Raw genomic sequence first — 18,571 nt, forward strand, 5'->3', positions numbered from 1 at the left:
AGGTTTGGGGTCTTGTTCCAAGCAAGTCCTTGGATGTGCGAGACGGGCGTTGACCTCCGGCTCGTACCAGCTGATATCGGCCTTAGATGGGACATGTCTTTCAATGAGCAAAGGTTGCCGCAACATGCTGTAACCCCTGACGCATCGTCGCCCATTGGCCCTCCTTTGCCACGGTGTGACGTCGCATCTTGTTTGCCATTACTTGCGGTACTTGCCATTGAAATCGCAGCGCTAACTAACATCAGCTTTGAAGGAACATTATCAGCAACGATGGCAGTGCTGATAAGGCTCTGAATGTGTGTCTGTGTAGTTTGTGCTGTGGGAAGGTGTAAGTAGGGGATAAGATGGGGAAAAAGGATTCAAAGGCATTGAGAATGAGAGGGATTGGAATGGATTAAATGAAAAGGGGGGTTTACAGGGTTTGAGAGATCAGAGAGGAGAAGGGTGAGAGATTGGGATGGATGGATGGAAGGAACGGTGAAAGATGGAAAATGGGAAATCATAATTGGGATGGAACTTGCTAACACTTACAATGCATTCTCCCTATCCCTGAGGGCCTTGTCACACCTTGACGTTTTAGCCAGCATATGGCAACGTATCAAAATGTCTGTAAAACGCTGGCGTACGCTGAACTATTGATGTTTTTTTCAGTTTTGGGCATATTCATAATGAGTTGGACATATGCATAACGTATTAGTAACGTACACAGAACGTTTCGATAACTTATAGATAACTTATACCAACGAATGCTTAGCGTGTTGTCGGCGTTCACAACCTATGCCCAACGATAGTCTAACTTATGCATAGCGCACAGCAGCGTATCGCCAACGATCACGTGGCGTAGCCTATTAATAGGCTGCCACTCAACGATTTAAATCATAACTGCACTAGAAATCGAAGTGTCAGCATCACCGTCATGCTGAAGAACGAAAGAAAGAAAGAAAAAAAAAAACCATGGAGTCTGGAACACTGACGGGTTCCTCCTGTGAAGCCCATTTTTTATATACCAATTCCCCTAAATGCTGCCAATATGCCATTATACGGTAGCTGTAAGTTAGAAACACGTTCAGTAAGTTCTGTGGTCGTCCGGAAGACGTCAAATACATCTACATACGTCAATATGCGTTGGAGATACGTTACACATAGGTTCAAAGCACGTTACTCATAGGTTAGAAATAAGTTTCGGGTACGCTAAACATTACCTCGACGTGTTTCGACTTATGAGTAACTTACAAGTAACGTGTATCGACGTGTGTCAACGATCGCATAACGTGCATACAACTTATGGCCAGCGTATGCGGAACGTGTGAGTCACACGCTGGCATACGTCGAAAAAATTTGAGCATGCTTAAAATTTGTCGACGAGCTCGGCGTACTACAACGTATGCCAGCGTGCTTCAGCATGCTCTTAACGTATACCAAACTTACCCATAACGTATTCGACGTGTGCCAGCGTATTCGCCAAATTTTTCATACGTCGGCATACGCTGGCTAAAACGTCAAGGTGTGACAGGGCCTTCATATGAGGGGAAGGTACCTGTCTAGGCAGAATTACTAACTAGAAAGCATCTGAAAATGCAAAGCCTATCCACATCCACTTTGTATTCAGACTTCTTCTTCTTCCGTATGCTAAACATGATGAAAACAGCCAAAACTGGAAGGGCACTCCGTAGCGCATACCATCGCCATGCAATAACTGATGCAGTGGAACTATCAAGTCCAATAACTTTTTGAAATATCATGCCATTTCTCGTTTTTGAGGCCAATCTCTTAATGGTGAAGAATCACTTTAATAATTAAATAATACTCGTGTATTATTTAATACACATCTTCACCTTCACGTAATACGCATCTTCACCAAAATCGAATCATTTTGTCATGGTCACACATCCAACCTGTCCACCGAATTTCATCCGAATCCGTCCACAACTTTTTGAGATATCCTGCACACAAACAGGCAAACAGACAGAAAGGGGTGAAAACAACCTCCTCCCACCTTCAGTGGCGGAGATAACAAAAACAAACAAATTGATGACTTCAGGCGACCTTGACCTTTTGACCTCAAACGCAATAGGTCCCAGTGACCCAATATGCAAATCCGCAAATTTCAAGTCAATTGGATGAAAATCGATGATTTTATGCAACCTTGACCTTTGACTTTTTCATCGAAAAAATAAAAGACTCGGCTTCTAGCTTTTGATTGGTGAACCAATCTTTAACATAATTACCTATAGATCCCTAAGTGCGACATTTTGTTTAAGCAAGAAAAATTCCTTACATGTCACCTTTTTAAGAAAATAATGAAACCTCATGCATTGTGTAATTACCTCGACATTTATTCGATGCACGTATCTCGACGTCTAAATTCATTCTGAAACACATACCCAGTTGGGTCCAACACTATAAACGATATACATAGTATCTCCACACTGGTCTCCATGTTGATCTTCTAAGTGTCCTTCAGCAGGAGAATGGCCATAACAAAAATAGTGCTCCTGTTGATGACAGTCTCTTTATGGCCAAGAGCAGATCAGCACGGTCACAACACAAGTGGTTCTCAGCCCATGCTCGATGACGGTCCTTTTACAGGAAAAAACCACAAATAATGGCAAGGGGCATGCTGGGTCCTTGTTCATAAAGCAGGGCTTGTGGACGCAGATGTACATTGGTACGAAGGGGGAGCATCCCTACTCTCTATTCTAACATCAACAAAAACTCATTTGTCTTTTACCATAACAACCCCGCCCACCCCCTCCACTCCAATGGTTCTTTGCAATTAATTTACCCGTCGTCCTGCATGTTGGTGCTTGATCAAATTTGGGCCTAGTCCTCAAATTTTCTTTCTGTGCCATCGCACAATCTCGTGGCTGGGCAGTGTGGCTCCACCTGCAGGTTTGCCCACCTACGTGTCTCAAACATGGCACTCCCAGGCAATTTGGGCTTCTACCAAGCTTGTCTGTTCCATTTCTGAATTATGAGCGGAGCTCTCACTGACTCCCCCTCCCCCAGTGCCCTCACTGGCAATTGGCACTACGGGTCCCTTTCCTGGGTACCCAGGCCCATAAATTTGGCTTGCCCCTCTGGGTCCATCTCCTATTCTGGCCAGCACATTCCCAGCATCCGGGGTGCTTTACAACAATAACTACAGTCAACGAGCCACACTCCCAGCCTGTCGATTAACTTTTGCACCTTTGCAATCACATGACTTCTTACCAACAGCATAAACTGCAGAACGACATCCTGTTCCAAAACATCTGAACCCCACCCCTCCCTCTCTTATAACGTCAATGTGGCAGGTGAGGGTTCGTCTCCACAAGGGGGGTGTACTTCGTTCCACCTACCTTGTACCATTTATTCAAGCTTCAATCCCACCAGGTGCTGGCTTCGTGGTTAGTGTGGCTGGCTTGGGATCTTTGGGTCCTGCATTTGAGCCCCATTTTTCACTGAATGAACACCAGGTGAGGTTGACTCAGCCTGTCATCCTTCTGAGGTCAGCGAAATGAGTACCAATGTACTGGTATCAGGGGCACAGCATCAGCGGGATAGTTGTGCCCCATCAAAATGACAGCAACCCAGCAGCCAAGAAGAAGAAGAAGAAGCTTCAATCCTAAAAAAATTAGCTTCGCACCTCATTACTCATACAACAAGCATTCCTCCATTCATCCCTCAATTGTCGGGACAATGAGGAAGAATGAGGATTGCGCTCATCCACAGTCCTCAAATTAAAAAAAAGTAATTAAAGCCCAATCGTCAATTTAAAGACATCTCGAACATTGCAGATGCACGCATGCCGGGGAAACACGACTGCTCCAAATGCATGCCACAACCTGACACACCACTTGTGCCGTGAACCCCCTGCACGGTGCACTCACGGGGCTCATGCGGAGTGCATATTGTGCCCCCACCCACAAGCACGGTGGTTACGCACATTCCTGCTGTGCTCGCAACATGGCCCCCACATTGCACGCACTGTGCTCTGTGCGTCAGGCCATGCTTCAACGCATGACAGCTCCTGCACACCTGATTGTCTAGTGGGCACACTATCCCGGATCCCCACGTGGCCCCTACCTGCATCCGTCATGCCCCCGTGAATCCACCAATTAGCGTGGGTACACCGAGGGAATTTGCCTAATTCCCGGCTCTGTTCCTCCAAGGCACTTTGGGAATTATTTTGGAACCCCGATTTGCCTCACTATTCCGCTCCTCTCTGTAGGGCCTACCGGAACAATGAAACGCACCCACCTGGCAATGTTTCCTTTTTAACTGCTGGGTCCTGTATCGGATCCGACGGGAGCATTTAAAATCCCTGCTCTCTACCGGGTAGAGGTCGACCTGCGTGCATGCTCTCACATGCAGCGACTTCTGCACCCCTCCGGTTGGCCCACCCTCCGGTACTAAAAATTTGTATGAATCCTGTTCCCGCAGTCCTGCGCATTGTGCCCGCTGTGTACGAGACCGGACTCGTAAACGATAACACCCTCAGGAAGCCGTTTTCTTTTAAATCGTACACCGTCAGTCTCTGACGACGTCCCCAAACGTGCTCCTCCTTCCTCTTTACAGTCCAGACCAACCACGAACCCACACGCATCGGCGCTATACATTCACTCTCACTCACCACACTTGCACGTGCACGCACCAGTGTCGGAGTGAACGGAGCGCGTGACTTCGATCTCCCACACCGGTAACTTGGCGTGCAACGAAGTGCATGCCTCGCTGACCAGCTGGTTGATCTCTGCCATGCACTTCCGTTCCACGAACACGTGAGCGGACAGCGGCTCGTTCTCACTTGTGCACTTGCCCTCCCCCACACCCGCGAGCTAAAGTGGCACACACTCAGATGTTTCAACAACGCGGCACATCCGCTCAGCGCATGCCAAAGCATGCAGCTCGTGAGACGGTCACGCCATCCACACGACTCCAACCCGTGCTTCTGACTCAGATGGCGCGCGCACGAGACTCGCACACCGCACCCTTGTAACCACTCGCACAGGCACGCACACACCCCTGCGGAAAGTCCCTGTACGATTCCCACACTCCCTATTCACACCATCAGGTGTGCTCATGTACCTGTTTTCGGCGCTAAACGCCTGCTTCACCTCGTGATCGGGAAACGACACCGGCTCCCGCTGTATGAATGTGCACACCTGCGGAGTCACGTGCTCGCGTACTGTGCACATTTTCACCTGCACGTGCCCCAATCCTCTCCCTTCCCACAGTTTTTACTGCATGCCTTCCCACTGTTTCTGTTTAAATAATAAATGATCACGACCCGGCTTTGTACATCGATCTCTACCTTGCTCACCTGCTCCGGCTCCGCTTTCACTACCTCCCATGGCTCTGTTTCTCTCTTTACCCTTGGTGGCTCTTTTACCGATGCCCCATCTGCTTTGCCCCTGGTCTCATCGGTCGTCATCATGGACTGCACGTCCCGTACGCATGCCACATTCGTTATCCCACCAAGTCCTGCCCGTCCAGTCTTTGCCTCTGCCTGTCCAGCTCGCATGCTGCTACCTATCACCTCGATATTTTCACCCGCAGTCTTTGTGTCAGCCCTTACCTCTGCCTGCTCTACATACATTTTGCTGCCCATGGCAGCTTGTTTCTCACCCATAGCCCTCTTCTCATTCATCATCTAACCGAACATGGACATAATCTTATCTTCCTCCTGTGGCACATAAATGGCATCCAACCTGCCTGAACCCACCTGGGCCTGCTTATATCTGTAGGTGTTTAATTGTTTTAACCAAATTTTTCACCCTTCCTCTGCTCCTTATAATTTTGAGGTGCCGGGCGTGTGCACTGATCTCTGTCGTGATGCTGCTTGGTGATAACGGCCTACTGCTTTCTGCTACTTGTCCGATTTGGGGCAGCGGGTTAACTGAGGGAGAATCCATGTGGCTGTGGTCGTGAGGGTGACACCAACTCGCCCTCTACAGGTCCCTTTACCTCCATGTCGGCCAGGCCATGGTAGCATTGCTTCAGTCTGTAATACTATGGACAGTGATGTGAGGTCCAACACCAGACAGCTATAATGGTGACAGGTATACTCGCTAAAGATTAGAGACAGAGACACAGAGAGAGAGTGTGAGGGAGCAAGAGTGAGGGAGTGTGAGGGAGAGAGTGGGTGGGGGGTAGAGTCGGATGGATAGAGAGATATTGAGAGAAAGGGGGTGGGGGATGGGAGAGATATAGAGATAGAGATGTGATGTGATTGGAGTATAGAAGGAAGTTGAAGTTGCATGAGAGAGCCTCAGATACAGAGTCAACACAGTTAGGAGGGGATGAGACCACACACACAAACTATAGATATTGCTTAGGAGAGAGACATAGATCCAGAAATATTCCAGAGCGATTTTGCAGGACAGGATGGAGCAGGAACTATATGAAAGGGAACATCTGTTGTGGACACCACCACTACTAACATGAACATGAGCTTTGTCAAAACAGGATTATAAATATTCCAGGGAAGGAGATTACTGAATCCAACACATGCTGAGTACAACCGCCAGTCTTCAACTCATCCTGTCCAGCAGTTATGGAATGCATTCAAGTCAAACACAAACAGACATACAATTCTCAAATTGTATTAGGATTAAAAGAAACAAAATAAAAATATATTGTGCTTCGTTGCTTTTCACATGATCTCTTGTACTTGAATGTTTCAGTCCATATAAGAAGAAGGTACATTGTTTGCCCCAGGATGCAAGTTCCTGTTTGCTGTGCCAAACTCGTACTGATTGTGAAGATGCTATTCATGGACCGATGGAAATTGTTGTGCGAATTCATGAATCTTCACATTTGGGAAACCATTTTTACCTCCACCACCATACACACCTGTCTGTATGTGAACATGATATCTCAAAATGTGGTGGACGGATTCGGAGAAAACTTGGTGGAGAAGTTGGGTGTGCGACAAGGATGAATCAATTTGATTTTGGTGAAGATCCGGTCTGGATATGAGAATTTTTAAGTGGTGAAGCCACCTCAATAATTGGCTATGTCCTTTCTTCCATCTGTCCGTCTGTCTGTCTATCCATCCGTCAATAATGAAGCAGAAGAACTTTTCCAACCCACCGTGTTTAATTACAAAGGGGAATAAAGTGCAAGGGTTCTGAAGTATAATTCTGAAGGGTGATTCTAAAGTGTAGTTTAGAATTCAGTTTCAGTTTCTGACAGCTCGGTTTCATTTGAAAAAGTTTCTTCAACCGTTTCTTTGGAGTGCTTGGTTCAGCTACTTGGCGAGCACTCTTCAAGCTTCGAAGGCGATACTGCGGTTCTATACTGGGGTTGGGAAGGCATAATAAATTGGATAATTACAATGAGGAAAAGTTTTCAGTTGTTATAAAACAATGATTCGCCACATCATGGCAGAATAGCTGAGAGGTACACATGCTTGTTCTAAGCTGTCGACCTTGGTTTGAATCCCGACCCAGCTATAAACTGTCATCCCTGTGCTTCACAAGCAGGGTGATTCATCAATATGTGTGTCGTCTCTTGGATGGACTTAAACTGGACGTCACATCTGCCAGAATCCACCCCCCCTCCTTAACCCTCCGCATTCTCCCCTCCCCTCTCTCCCCTCTCTCCCCCATCCCCTCTCCCTCTCCCACCCCTCTGCCTCTCTCACCCCTATTCCACCCATCTCTCTCTCCTACCCCTTATCCCTCATCCCTCCCTCTCCCACTCCTCTCCCTCTCTGTGTCTCCGACCCTCCCTTTCTCTTCTCCACCCCTCTCCCTGCTCCCCTGCCCCCCTCCTTCTGTTTAGGGGACTGCAGCATCTACAAATCAGATTTGCAGTGAGCTGATCAGAGGGTTGCAAAGGTAGCTGCATGCAGGCAGGCCTTTACCAGGTCGATTTCGTGGGTTTTAAATGTTCCTCCCCAGTTTATATAGAACCCAGTGGTAAGAAAGAAAATGTTGCTGCTTCGGTGCATTTTATCACTCTTCCCTTCCTCGCACCTCATGCCACCTTCCCTTCACGCTACTTTCGCTTCCCCTTCCCTCACGCTGCATTCCCCTTCCCCTCCCCTCACGCTGCTTTCGTTTCCCCTCCCCTCACGCTGCTTTCGTTTCCCCTCCCCTCACGCTGCTTTCCTTTCCCCGCCCCTCACGCTGCTTTCCTTTCCCCTCCCCTCATGCTGCCTTCCTTTCCCCTCCCCTCATGCTGCCTTCCTTTCCCCTCCCCTCACGCTGCCTTCCTTTCCCCTCCCCTCACGCTGCCTTCCTTTCCCCTCCCCTCACGCTGCCTTCCTTTCCCCTCCCCTCACGCTGCCTTCCTTTCCCCTCCCCTCACGCTGCCTTCCTTTCCCCTCCCCTCACGCTGCCTTCCTTTCCCCTCCCCTCACGCTGCCTTCCTTTCCCCTCCCCTCACGATGCCTTCCTTTCCCTCCCCTCACGCTGCCTTCCTTTCCCCTCCCCTCACGCTGCCTTCCTTTCCCCTCCCCTCACGCTGCCTTCCTTTCCCCTCCCCTCATGCTGCCTTCCTTTCCCCTCCCCTCATGCTGCCTTCCTTTCCCCTCCCCTCATGCTGCATTCCTTTCCCTTCCCCTCATGCTGCCTTCCCTTCCCCTCATGCTGCCTTCCCTTCCCCTCATGCTGCCTTCCCTTCTCCTCACACTGCCTTCCCTTCCCCTCAAGCTGCCTTTCCCTTCCCGCTGCCTTCCCTTCACATCATGCTGCCATCCCTCCACCTCCTCTCATGCTAACCTTCTCCAAAACCCCTTCCCACTCTGCACTTTCCCCTCCCTTTTCTCCCTCCCCTCCATCTTTCTGCCCTCCCCCTTATATTCCCATCAGTGAAGCGATAGGTTGTATTTCCTCATGTGTTCTGAAGGGTATTTCTAAAGGGTAGTTCTAAAGGGTAATTCGAGAGGGTTATTCTGGAGGGTAATTCTCGAGGGTGATTCTCAAGGATGATTCTAGAGGGTGATTCGAGAGGGTGATTCCAGAAGGTTATTCGAAAGGGTGATTCGGGAGGGTAATTCTAAAGGGTAATTCTAAAGGGCAATTCTCAAGGGTGATTTTTTAAAGGGTAATTCCAGAGCATAATTCTTGAGGGTAATTCTAAAGGGTGATTCTCAAGGGTAATTCTAAAGGGTGATTCTCAAGAGTGATTCGAAAGGGTGATTCTAAAGGGTAATTCTCGAGGGTAATTATAAAGGGTGATTCTAGAGGGTAATTCTAAAGGGTAATTCGAGAGCATAATTCGAAAGGGTGATTCTGGAGGGTGATTCTGGAGGGTAATTCTGGAGGGTAATTCTCGAGGGTTATTCTAGAGGGTGATTCTAGAGGGTAATTCTCGAGGGTGATTGTGGAGGGTGATTCGAGAAGGTTATTCTAGAGGGTAATTCTCGAGGGTGATTCTGAAGGGTAATTCTAGAGGGTGATTCAAAAGGGTGATTCTGGAGGGTTATTCTATCTAAAGTGTGATTCTGGAGGGTGATTCTAGGGGGTAATTCTCAAGGGTGATTCTGGAGGGTAATTCTAGAGAGTATTCTAAAGGGCGATTCAAGAGGGTGATTCTAAAGGGTAATTCTCGAAGGTGATTCTCGAGGGTAATTCTAAAGGGTAATTCTGGTAAGGTGATTCTCGAGGGTCATTCTTAAGGGTAATTTTACAGGGCTTTGAAATGCAATTCTACAGGGTTCTAATGAGTAATTCTCAAGGGTAATTCGAAAGGGCAATTCTGAAAGGTTCTAAAGGGTGATTCCAGAGCATAATGCTGAAGAGTTCTAAAGGGTAATTCTACAGGGTTTTGAAATGCAATTCTACAGGGTTCTAATGAGTAATTCTCAAGAGTAATTCTGAAGGGTTCTAAAGGGTGATTCCAGAGCATAATTCTGAAGACTTCCAAGGGGTTCTAAATGGCAATTCTTATGGATTTCAATCATTTCTCGGCTTTGACTATTTTATATAAAAAAATGCCAAACTAAACCGCTTCCTTCGGACATGGGCGTGATCTTCTTTTTTGAAATCTTTTTCGTGATCTTCACCATTGAGAGATGGTGAACGACATATGGCACGATATTTCAAATAATTGTGCAGGAATTATGACAAAACTAGGTGAATGAGTTGGTTTGGTGGCGAGAACAAGCTGATTCGATTTTGGTTGAGGTCCTGATCCAGAACCAGCCTGTCGGTTGGATACAAAACGTCAGCTGTTCAGCCTGGTGGAGGTATGTGCTCTCCTGAGTGCCGTTTTAGTCCTCTTTTTTTTTTTACATGCTACATCATTTTACTTCTCATCTCTGGGGTCAAAATGGACTGGTTGCATCAAGGCTTCAAGAAGAGCAGCTCATTGATTACATAGTTTTGATGAGGACAGAAGATATTTGATACTCTGCAATTCGTCAGCAGGTAGGACAGATAAATTTCACCCAAAGAAGTGATATTGCATGCCAGGTAGTGAAAAGTAAAGCAATAATCACAAAATGTGCTTCGATTCATGGTTTGTGAGAGAGTTTGTTATAAACTGAATGGCATTGACCATGCGAGCATCGTGCAAGGGTGTCGTCCAAGCCACAATGCTGGATTTTTGGCTTGATAATTAATAATTAAGGATAATTATCTTTATGATTTGATGTTGTAAATGTGTTGTTTTTGGATGTCCATTAGTTTTCTTAATTATTTTTACTTTGTTCAATAATTTTTCTCATGACTAAGCACAAAAAAAAACTGGAACAAATGAAAATGAACCAGTAATTGTACATACATGACTGATGGCCATACTATCGTTGACAGTAAATGATTGCAGTGTCTTCTGGGACAATGATCCGGTGACCAGAACATGTTACCAGTTCAACGTGAATGCATTGCTGTCCTGGTTCAAGGCACGAACTAGTTGTCAGCAGCAAGGAGCTGACCTACTCAGCATTGCCGAGATGCATGAACAAACATACATCACAGGTAAGAATACATACATCACACACATCACTTACTTGTATACCCTTTTCTAGATATACAGGAAATACAAAAGGTGAATTCTGTCCTAAAATTGCCAGTTTACGAGACACTTGAACCAGGGGTTCAGAAGATTATCTTTTCCAGCTATAAATTAATGACATAAGGAAACATTTTGATGTATCGTTGAAAATGCATGTAATTTTATCCACAGTGAAACTTGAATGTCATCGCTGCGATCATCCGTCCGTTACTTACACACATATTGGGTAAAAGCTGAATATTGAATAACAACAACCCAGCTCTCACATCGTTTAAACGTTTCAATGATCATTGATGCATGTGTTTGATGCACAGGTATGCCTTCAACCTGGAGTCATTTGGCCAATCAAAGCAGTCATTTCACACAAATTGTATTCCAGAGAACACATTTTATCTGAAGGAAGCCAGTCAGGCTCAAAATATACTTGCATATTTTTTGAATAATTTCAAGTGTTTGTTTGTTACTCTTATAAGGCCAAACCATAGCACCATGAGGCCCCAAATTTTGCGTGTTAGGTACTTCAGAATCTGGATGACGTTTTAAGCTGAGGTTTGAAGCATGGTTTTGAAGGTTTTAAGCACGTTTGGCTTGAAGGCCGTTTTTAGGCTGCCAAAGGCCTATATAAAGTGCATATGAGGACGTAGGGGTCATATAATGCTGCCGCCGGCCTGCAGGTAAAAGGTAACCACCATGAGGTCAATAATTCCACAGCTTTTCAGTGTGCAATACATCCTGAAACCACCACCGAGGAAAGGTCACCACCATGAGGGCAATAACTCTATAAGTTTTCAATGGACATGAGTTGAACAAGTTTTTCCTGTGTAGCGCAGGGTACTCAGATTAGTTAAAAATAAAATAAACTACATGCGTTAAAAGTGGAAATGAACTTGCACAAAGTGGCTTCATATTCTCTTCCGAGTATTAAAGCACATCACAAGTGGATACACAAGCACAATGAAGCATCATAGAGCAGCAGTTGAAATGAACAAAAACATCGGATAACAAATAGGGGCAAAGAGGAATTTGAAGGGGAAACATTGCATCACATTTCGTGCACAAAGGTGAATTTGCAGCACAAGATGAAATTGTGCTCTGTGGAGTATTTCTGATGCATCATGGAGTGGAGTGTGCATCTCAATTTGAGTGAGCTGTGTTAATATTTAGTTATAATCTTGTGACCGGTCAAGACAGTACCACAAACACTGATAATACTGATCTTTATGTCTTGTGGAAAGGTTCACATCTCTCTCAATTCTCATTCACCTGAAGCTGCACTCTTGCTTGCTAAGCTTGCTGTTAGTGTACATGGTAAATCCACACGAAACAGCAGAATATGCGTGGAAACAAGGAACATGTCAGTTTCTATTTGGATCCCTAAAACTGTGTGTTTCCTTCACAGCCACATGCACAGCCAGTTAGAGAAAAGGATCCAATGATGTGTGAAGGGAGGAGGGAAGGAAAAAAAAAGTCACCTGACTTTGGCCACTTCTTTCCTTGAGATATCATTGGTGTTCACAATGGAAATGGAAAAAAAGACGATATCTGCGATCACAAAGCGATCACCAAGGGGCCTCCCGACCATGGGAAGCTTACCCTTGACAGTCGCCTGCCACTTACCCTTGGCCTGCAATCCAATGATGGCCATATTTTGTTTGGACCACCATATGACCTTGACCTTCAGCATTTAGGGATAGAGTGTAGAATAAGAAAATGTGTCCCCATCGACAATCTATCCATAAAACTCAACATCATGAAAATCAGGAGGATTATTCAAGTTATGATGAAAAAGGTGCTTTGTCTTACTGAGGTCACAATCCCAAAAATACCCCCGAGCGGGAGTGCCGGTCATCTCTGCCAGAGGTCGAAAGTAACTCTGTGCCAGACTGGAATAGGGGCAGTTCATAAAGTACGTACGCTCTACTTCCGGGTTTCAAAACCACCCACCCCCCTCTGTATGCAGGCTCGTGACCACCCACCCACCCCCATATGCGTCTCATATCACATCACAATACTTAAAGATTACAACGAACTGTAGATTTATCTCAAATGCATCAGTAATTATTAACTACGGTAATACAGTAATATGGAACAATTATTGACGTCCACGGATTCAACATCACATTGAAAATGTTCCTGTGAACGGGGATATTTTTCCCCCTCGCGATGCCGACAGGCTCACCTGCATCTTCTGAAACGCTTTCATGTAGTCCGACACCACTTTCATAAAGTATGTATGCAGCCGTCGTACCACCCACCCACCCCTGTACGCAGCCCGTACGCGGGCTTTAAACCACCCACCCCCGTCATTTTTGTATGTACTTTATGAACGGCCCATACGGGGCAAAAATATGCAAAACTTTGCACAGGACCCAGAGCATCTTCAGAGATTGGCGCCGGCCTCCGGATGACCACTTCAAATTCGCACCAGACATGTAAGAATCAGAGCAAAGTTTGAAGGGCTATAAAATCGGAACGAGAGCAAATTTCAAAAAAATGGCTCGTGTTGTTCGAGATAATAGTCCATAGTATCTGAATCACTAATAACATTTGATCTCTCTTGATAAATGAGGGAGGAGATACGATTTGAAATCGATGATTTTCCCACTTTGACAGCCTCGTGACGTTGACCTCGACCATGGACGACCTTGAAAGTTATATCGTTGTGCATGTCTCATCGACCTCTATCCATTCCACTATTGGTTATTTGTCTCCACTCGGTTTGATTGTGGACGGACAGACGTACGGACGGACGGACAGTCTTCGAGACTGGCTTTATTAGGTCATCTCTACTGAGATAAGAGATGACCTAAAAAAAGTAGGTCAAGGATACTAATCAATTATCAAGTGCACAACTTCAGTGCAGGTACACTATTATGATCAAGAACAAATTGGAAGGAAGGCCAAGCAGTCATTGAGATTCCACATTGACAAAATTTAACAATGACAAGAAAAAGTGTAATTTTTATTCAGACTGCCATTTGACCTTCACCTTTAACCCAGAGGTGCATGATGTAAATTAAGCGTAAATACGACTTTATCTAGGCTATCTAGAGACGGCAATTTAGTTCTGATTAGACAAACCTTAGTCGAGTTGTGCTGAAAATTTCTAAAATGTCTATAATTGGATCATGACTTTAAAATAGATCAAGGTTAAAACAAGTTGCCAACCCTGCATACTTTTTATTCCCATTATTGACACAAAATTTCATTCTGAAAGTCCCAGCCGGCATCGAGATACACCTCGGGCAATGGCAGAAAAAGGGGAGAAAGAGCTAAGTGGTAGTTTAGTACTCCGAGGGGTGTAAGACCTTGACCTTTGATTGGCCAAAAGAGGGATGATATAATTTAAGTGTAAATGTGCTTTGCTCTGGGATATCTTGTGAGGGCAATTTTGTTCCGATCACACAAACTTCAGTCAAGTTTTGGTGAAAAACGTTATAATGTCTATAATTAGATCATTTCCGTAAAAATTAGGTCAATATCATTTTGAGGTCAACCACACATATTGTATATTCCCATTATTGATGCAAAATTTCATTCCAAAACTCCCAGCTGGCTCTGAGATCCAGCTTGGAAGTTAATAGTTTGGAAATTTGGAGTGTTGAGAGTGCAGGAAGAATTTTTTTTCTTCTAAATGGTGGTTTAGTACTCCTATGGGTCGAAGAAACTCTGTGGTCCCATTAAAATTGAGGGTGCCAATTGTGGAAACAAACCCAACAACAGCAATAACCCTTCCCCAATTGCCTATGTCCTATGATATAAAGGAAGGCTTAAAAATAAACTCCCAACATGGAAACAGCATTGTGTTGCATTAATAACAGACAAACAGTGTATCTGCTACAAATGTACTGAAGCTTGAATTTACTGTTAAACATTACACGACTTTTGTCCGGCAGAGTTTACTTTTGAATGTTTGTTTAGTTTGGGTGATTTTGTAAGGTTATCTCTGATAAGATTGCCAGCTCATCTGCCGTATTGTCAGCACAATGAAAGCCAATCATGGCACTGCTGTCCAGCAGTTCTTTTGAAGTAAAAACCACGTTAGTGTGCAAAATAAACTGATGATTGACAATTGAACAAAGGACATGTTTTACATTATTCCAACCATGACCAATTTCGAGACAAATATATCATTCCGTTGCCATATCATGTTTATGGTCAAACGTCTTGGACTCTTGTCATGTGGAATTTATCAATCTGGATTTATTCGTTCCAATCAAATCAAGTTGTGTTATTTCGATATATATATATATAGAAAAAAAACAACGAAAAATGGATGCTTCAGTCCCTTCCTTCCTTTTGTATTTTAGGTGCACATCCTATCAAATGACAAATCAATTTGATTCCCTTTAACATACACCTGGGCACACAAATTAACAGGAGTTTGTTTTGCTGTTTTATCCACGAGCATCTACACTCCTGTCCTCTGGACCGTCTGGGTTGGAGTGCCCATCTCAGCCCACCTCCGGTGGGCAGTTTAAAGTAGTAATATTTCCACAAAATGATACTTTTTCTGGAAAACACTGCACACTTGAAAAAAAATTGCGATGTACTGTAACCATATTTTGCCTTGCTGGACAACACTGAAAAGTTTTTGTGCTGTAAAATGCCACGTGATCATTTTTGATGCTTTTGTCATTTACTGCCTGCATTTAATATACAAAGCTCATTCCAACCATTGACTCACTCACTGATATTACAGATCGGTACCTTCCGGGTGACTTAAAAAGCTGAAATTTTGTGTGCCGATGGACATCAAAGCCGAGATACCAGGAAAAAACACAAAACCGTCGGAAAATATCCATGAATTAAAATATAAACAAATAAAAATAAATAAAGGGGAAAAGAATAAATGAAAAAAATGCAGGTGAGCGACCTGAGACAATGGGGGAAGCACAGTTTTCGTGTGCCTACACAATGTGTAAGCATACTCCTCTTGTGTATATGTATATGTTTATGTATATGTATGTTTATGTATATGTGTATATATATATATATATATATATATATATATATATATATATATATATATATATATATATATATATATATATATATATATATATATATATATATATACTCTACCGATAAAAAGTTTCAGAACACCCCCATTTTTCCAGTTTTTACTGAAATTTAAGCAGTTTAATGTTTCAATGTATTCTGAAGTTAAAGCATAGAACAAATAAACAATTGTAGATAAAAAAGAAATCATGGAATCGTTTTGTTGAACAAAATTTAATCTAAAATTTTTACTCATCAAAGTAGCCACCTTTTGAAGATATAACAGCCGAACATGCTCGTGGAATTCTTTCCACAATGGAAATCAAATATTGTTCGGAAAGTTTTTCCCAACACTCGCAAAAGTTCCCACAAATGTGTTGCACTTGTGGGTTGCTTTGCTTTCACCCTTCGGTCCAGTTCATCCCAAACCAGCTCAATGGGGTTTAAGTCTGGAGACTGTGCTGGCCATTTCATGATTTGAAGCCTACCGTCTTGTTCTTTTCTTCCAAGGTAGTTCTGACATGGCCTGGAGGTATGTTTTGGGACATTATCTTGCTGAAGGATGAACCCCTGACCAACTAGGCGTAGACCAGAGGGTATTGCATGGTGCTGCAAAATGCTGTGGTAGCCCTTTTGGTTCAGGGTGCCAGTCACTGAAATGACTGAAATGTCTATATAAATGCAACGTTGTTTTTCGGTGAAAGCTACTCATGGTTTTGAGGTTGTATACAGTACGTGCTGAAGTCAGTAATCACACCAACTCCAACCTGCTGATTCCCCAAAAAATGCTGATATCGGTCAGGCACGAGTGTGTGTGTGTGTGTGTGTGTGTGTGTGTGTGTGTGTGTGTGTGTGTGTGTGTGTGTGTGTGTGTGTGTGTGTGTGTGTGTGTGTGTGTGTGTGTGTGTGTGTGTGTGTGTGTGTGTGTGTGTTGTTCATAAAGAATAACATGTTCTCTCTGCTGACTCCCCAACCCCCACCCCTCTCTGTTTGTCCCATCCTTATTCTACCCCCTCCCAATACAGTGCAGTGGACTCCTCCCACACCTCTCTCACTTTCCCCTCCTCTCTCTGTCTGTCTGTCTGTCTCTGGACATATCCAGATGGTGTTTATGTCTGGACGGGGTTTGTCTCCAGACGTGTCCGGATGGTATTTATCTCTGAACGTGTCCGGATGGGAGTTTGTCTCCAGAGGTGTCCGGGTGATGTTTGTGCCCGTACATGATTTTGTTTCTGGATAGCTGGGTGAGGATGCGTCCGGGCAGTGTTTATGTCCAGACGGGAGGTTGTCTTCGGACCTGTCCGGACGGGAGTTTGTCTTCGGACCTGTCCGGACGGGAGTTTGTCTCCGAACACCTCCGGATGGGAGTTTGTCTTCAGATGTGTGTGACCAGTGTTTGTGTCTGGACGACTCGCTCCAGATATATCTGGTGGGTTTTGTTTCTGGAAGTGTGTGGGTGGTGTTTGTCTTTAGGTCGTGATTATAGTATGACCGATAGAAAATGGATTTCAGACTTTATTTTGTTTTCATCTTCACTGTTATTCTCGGCAGAATCATTTTGATGAGACAGTATGAATCGTAATTAACACTCCACCGCACGATCTTCACTTCTGACTTATGAATTGCTTAAGACTCAGCGCTTCGCTGATGGAAATACTACTTTTTGCGCATTTGCTAAAAAATATATATAAAAAAACCGAATAAAATTAACATTAAAATGAATTTTTTTCTACTGTTCGGACGATTATATTTAGTGAAGAAAATATTAAGGAATTTGCAGAAAGTGGAACTTCACTTGACGCAATGCTGTGCTCTCCAACCATCTTTTACAATCCATGATGATATATTTCAGCAATTACGTCAACAGGGGTCCATTTTTTCAGCAATTACGAACACAGTTTTTTTTCCTGTTTTGTGCGATCTGCTTTCATGACAAAATATTAATATAAATACACAAATAGTTTCTGTAATATATTGTTATGGTTTCCGCCCGTTCGGCATGCGCACGACCTTTTCAGCCCAATCCAGGCCGCGCGTCCACCGAACGCGACAATCCAGTCGTAGCTTCCGGACAAACGCCGGAACCCAGCTATGGGTGTTTTTAATACACCACAAACTTGTCAATGCTCTGCCCGCGCTACATGGTTTATCACCGAATTATCGATTTACCTAATAATTCGCGCGGACAGACTACCGAGAATTTGTACCTCGAAGGACCTGCACGATAACGAGCCTCTTAAGCAGCTCGTTCCTTATGCGAAGCCGAGCGGTTATAAATCGCCAAATCCCGTCGGACAGATTTACTTTTATCGGCTTTAAAAGCCAGCTAATTCCCCGAACACACCATGGCAGTCAATGGAGAAAGTGACGCAACGAGCGGGTTGACATTCAAACAATGGGGGATTTATTTTCACACGTAAGCAGTCAATGAATGGGGATAGGGGACAAGACACGTGCAAAAGCCTACAGCCGATTTCTATCGGAATGCAAGTAAATACAGCCACTTAACAACAATTCCACTTAAAGACAAGGCGCCACAGACTTCCATGCAAAACCCAAGAAAGAACAGAATCGGGCTCGTGAGCCTTTAATGCACTCAGGGCCGGGATGACCGGAACAGGCCCTG

The 18,571-nt window shown here is 44.5% G+C and overlaps 1 protein-coding gene across 1 annotated transcript in view; it reads left to right on the forward strand.

The window, feature by feature from the left end:
- The window catches only part of MRC2 (mannose receptor C-type 2), a 382,895-nt gene that overhangs the window by 49,880 nt on the left and 314,444 nt on the right, over positions 1–18,571 (forward strand). Inside the window, exon 4 of the mRNA XM_085876862.1 lies at positions 10,743–10,907. Within this exon, the coding sequence (XP_085732988.1) occupies positions 10,743–10,907 (165 nt within the window). The remainder of the gene's footprint in view (positions 1–10,742; positions 10,908–18,571) is intronic.

This window comes from Eptatretus burgeri, chromosome 4 (assembly GCF_056783735.1).
Source record: "Eptatretus burgeri isolate ZD-2024b chromosome 4, Ebu_testis_v1, whole genome shotgun sequence".
NCBI lineage: Eukaryota > Metazoa > Chordata > Myxini > Myxiniformes > Myxinidae > Eptatretus > Eptatretus burgeri.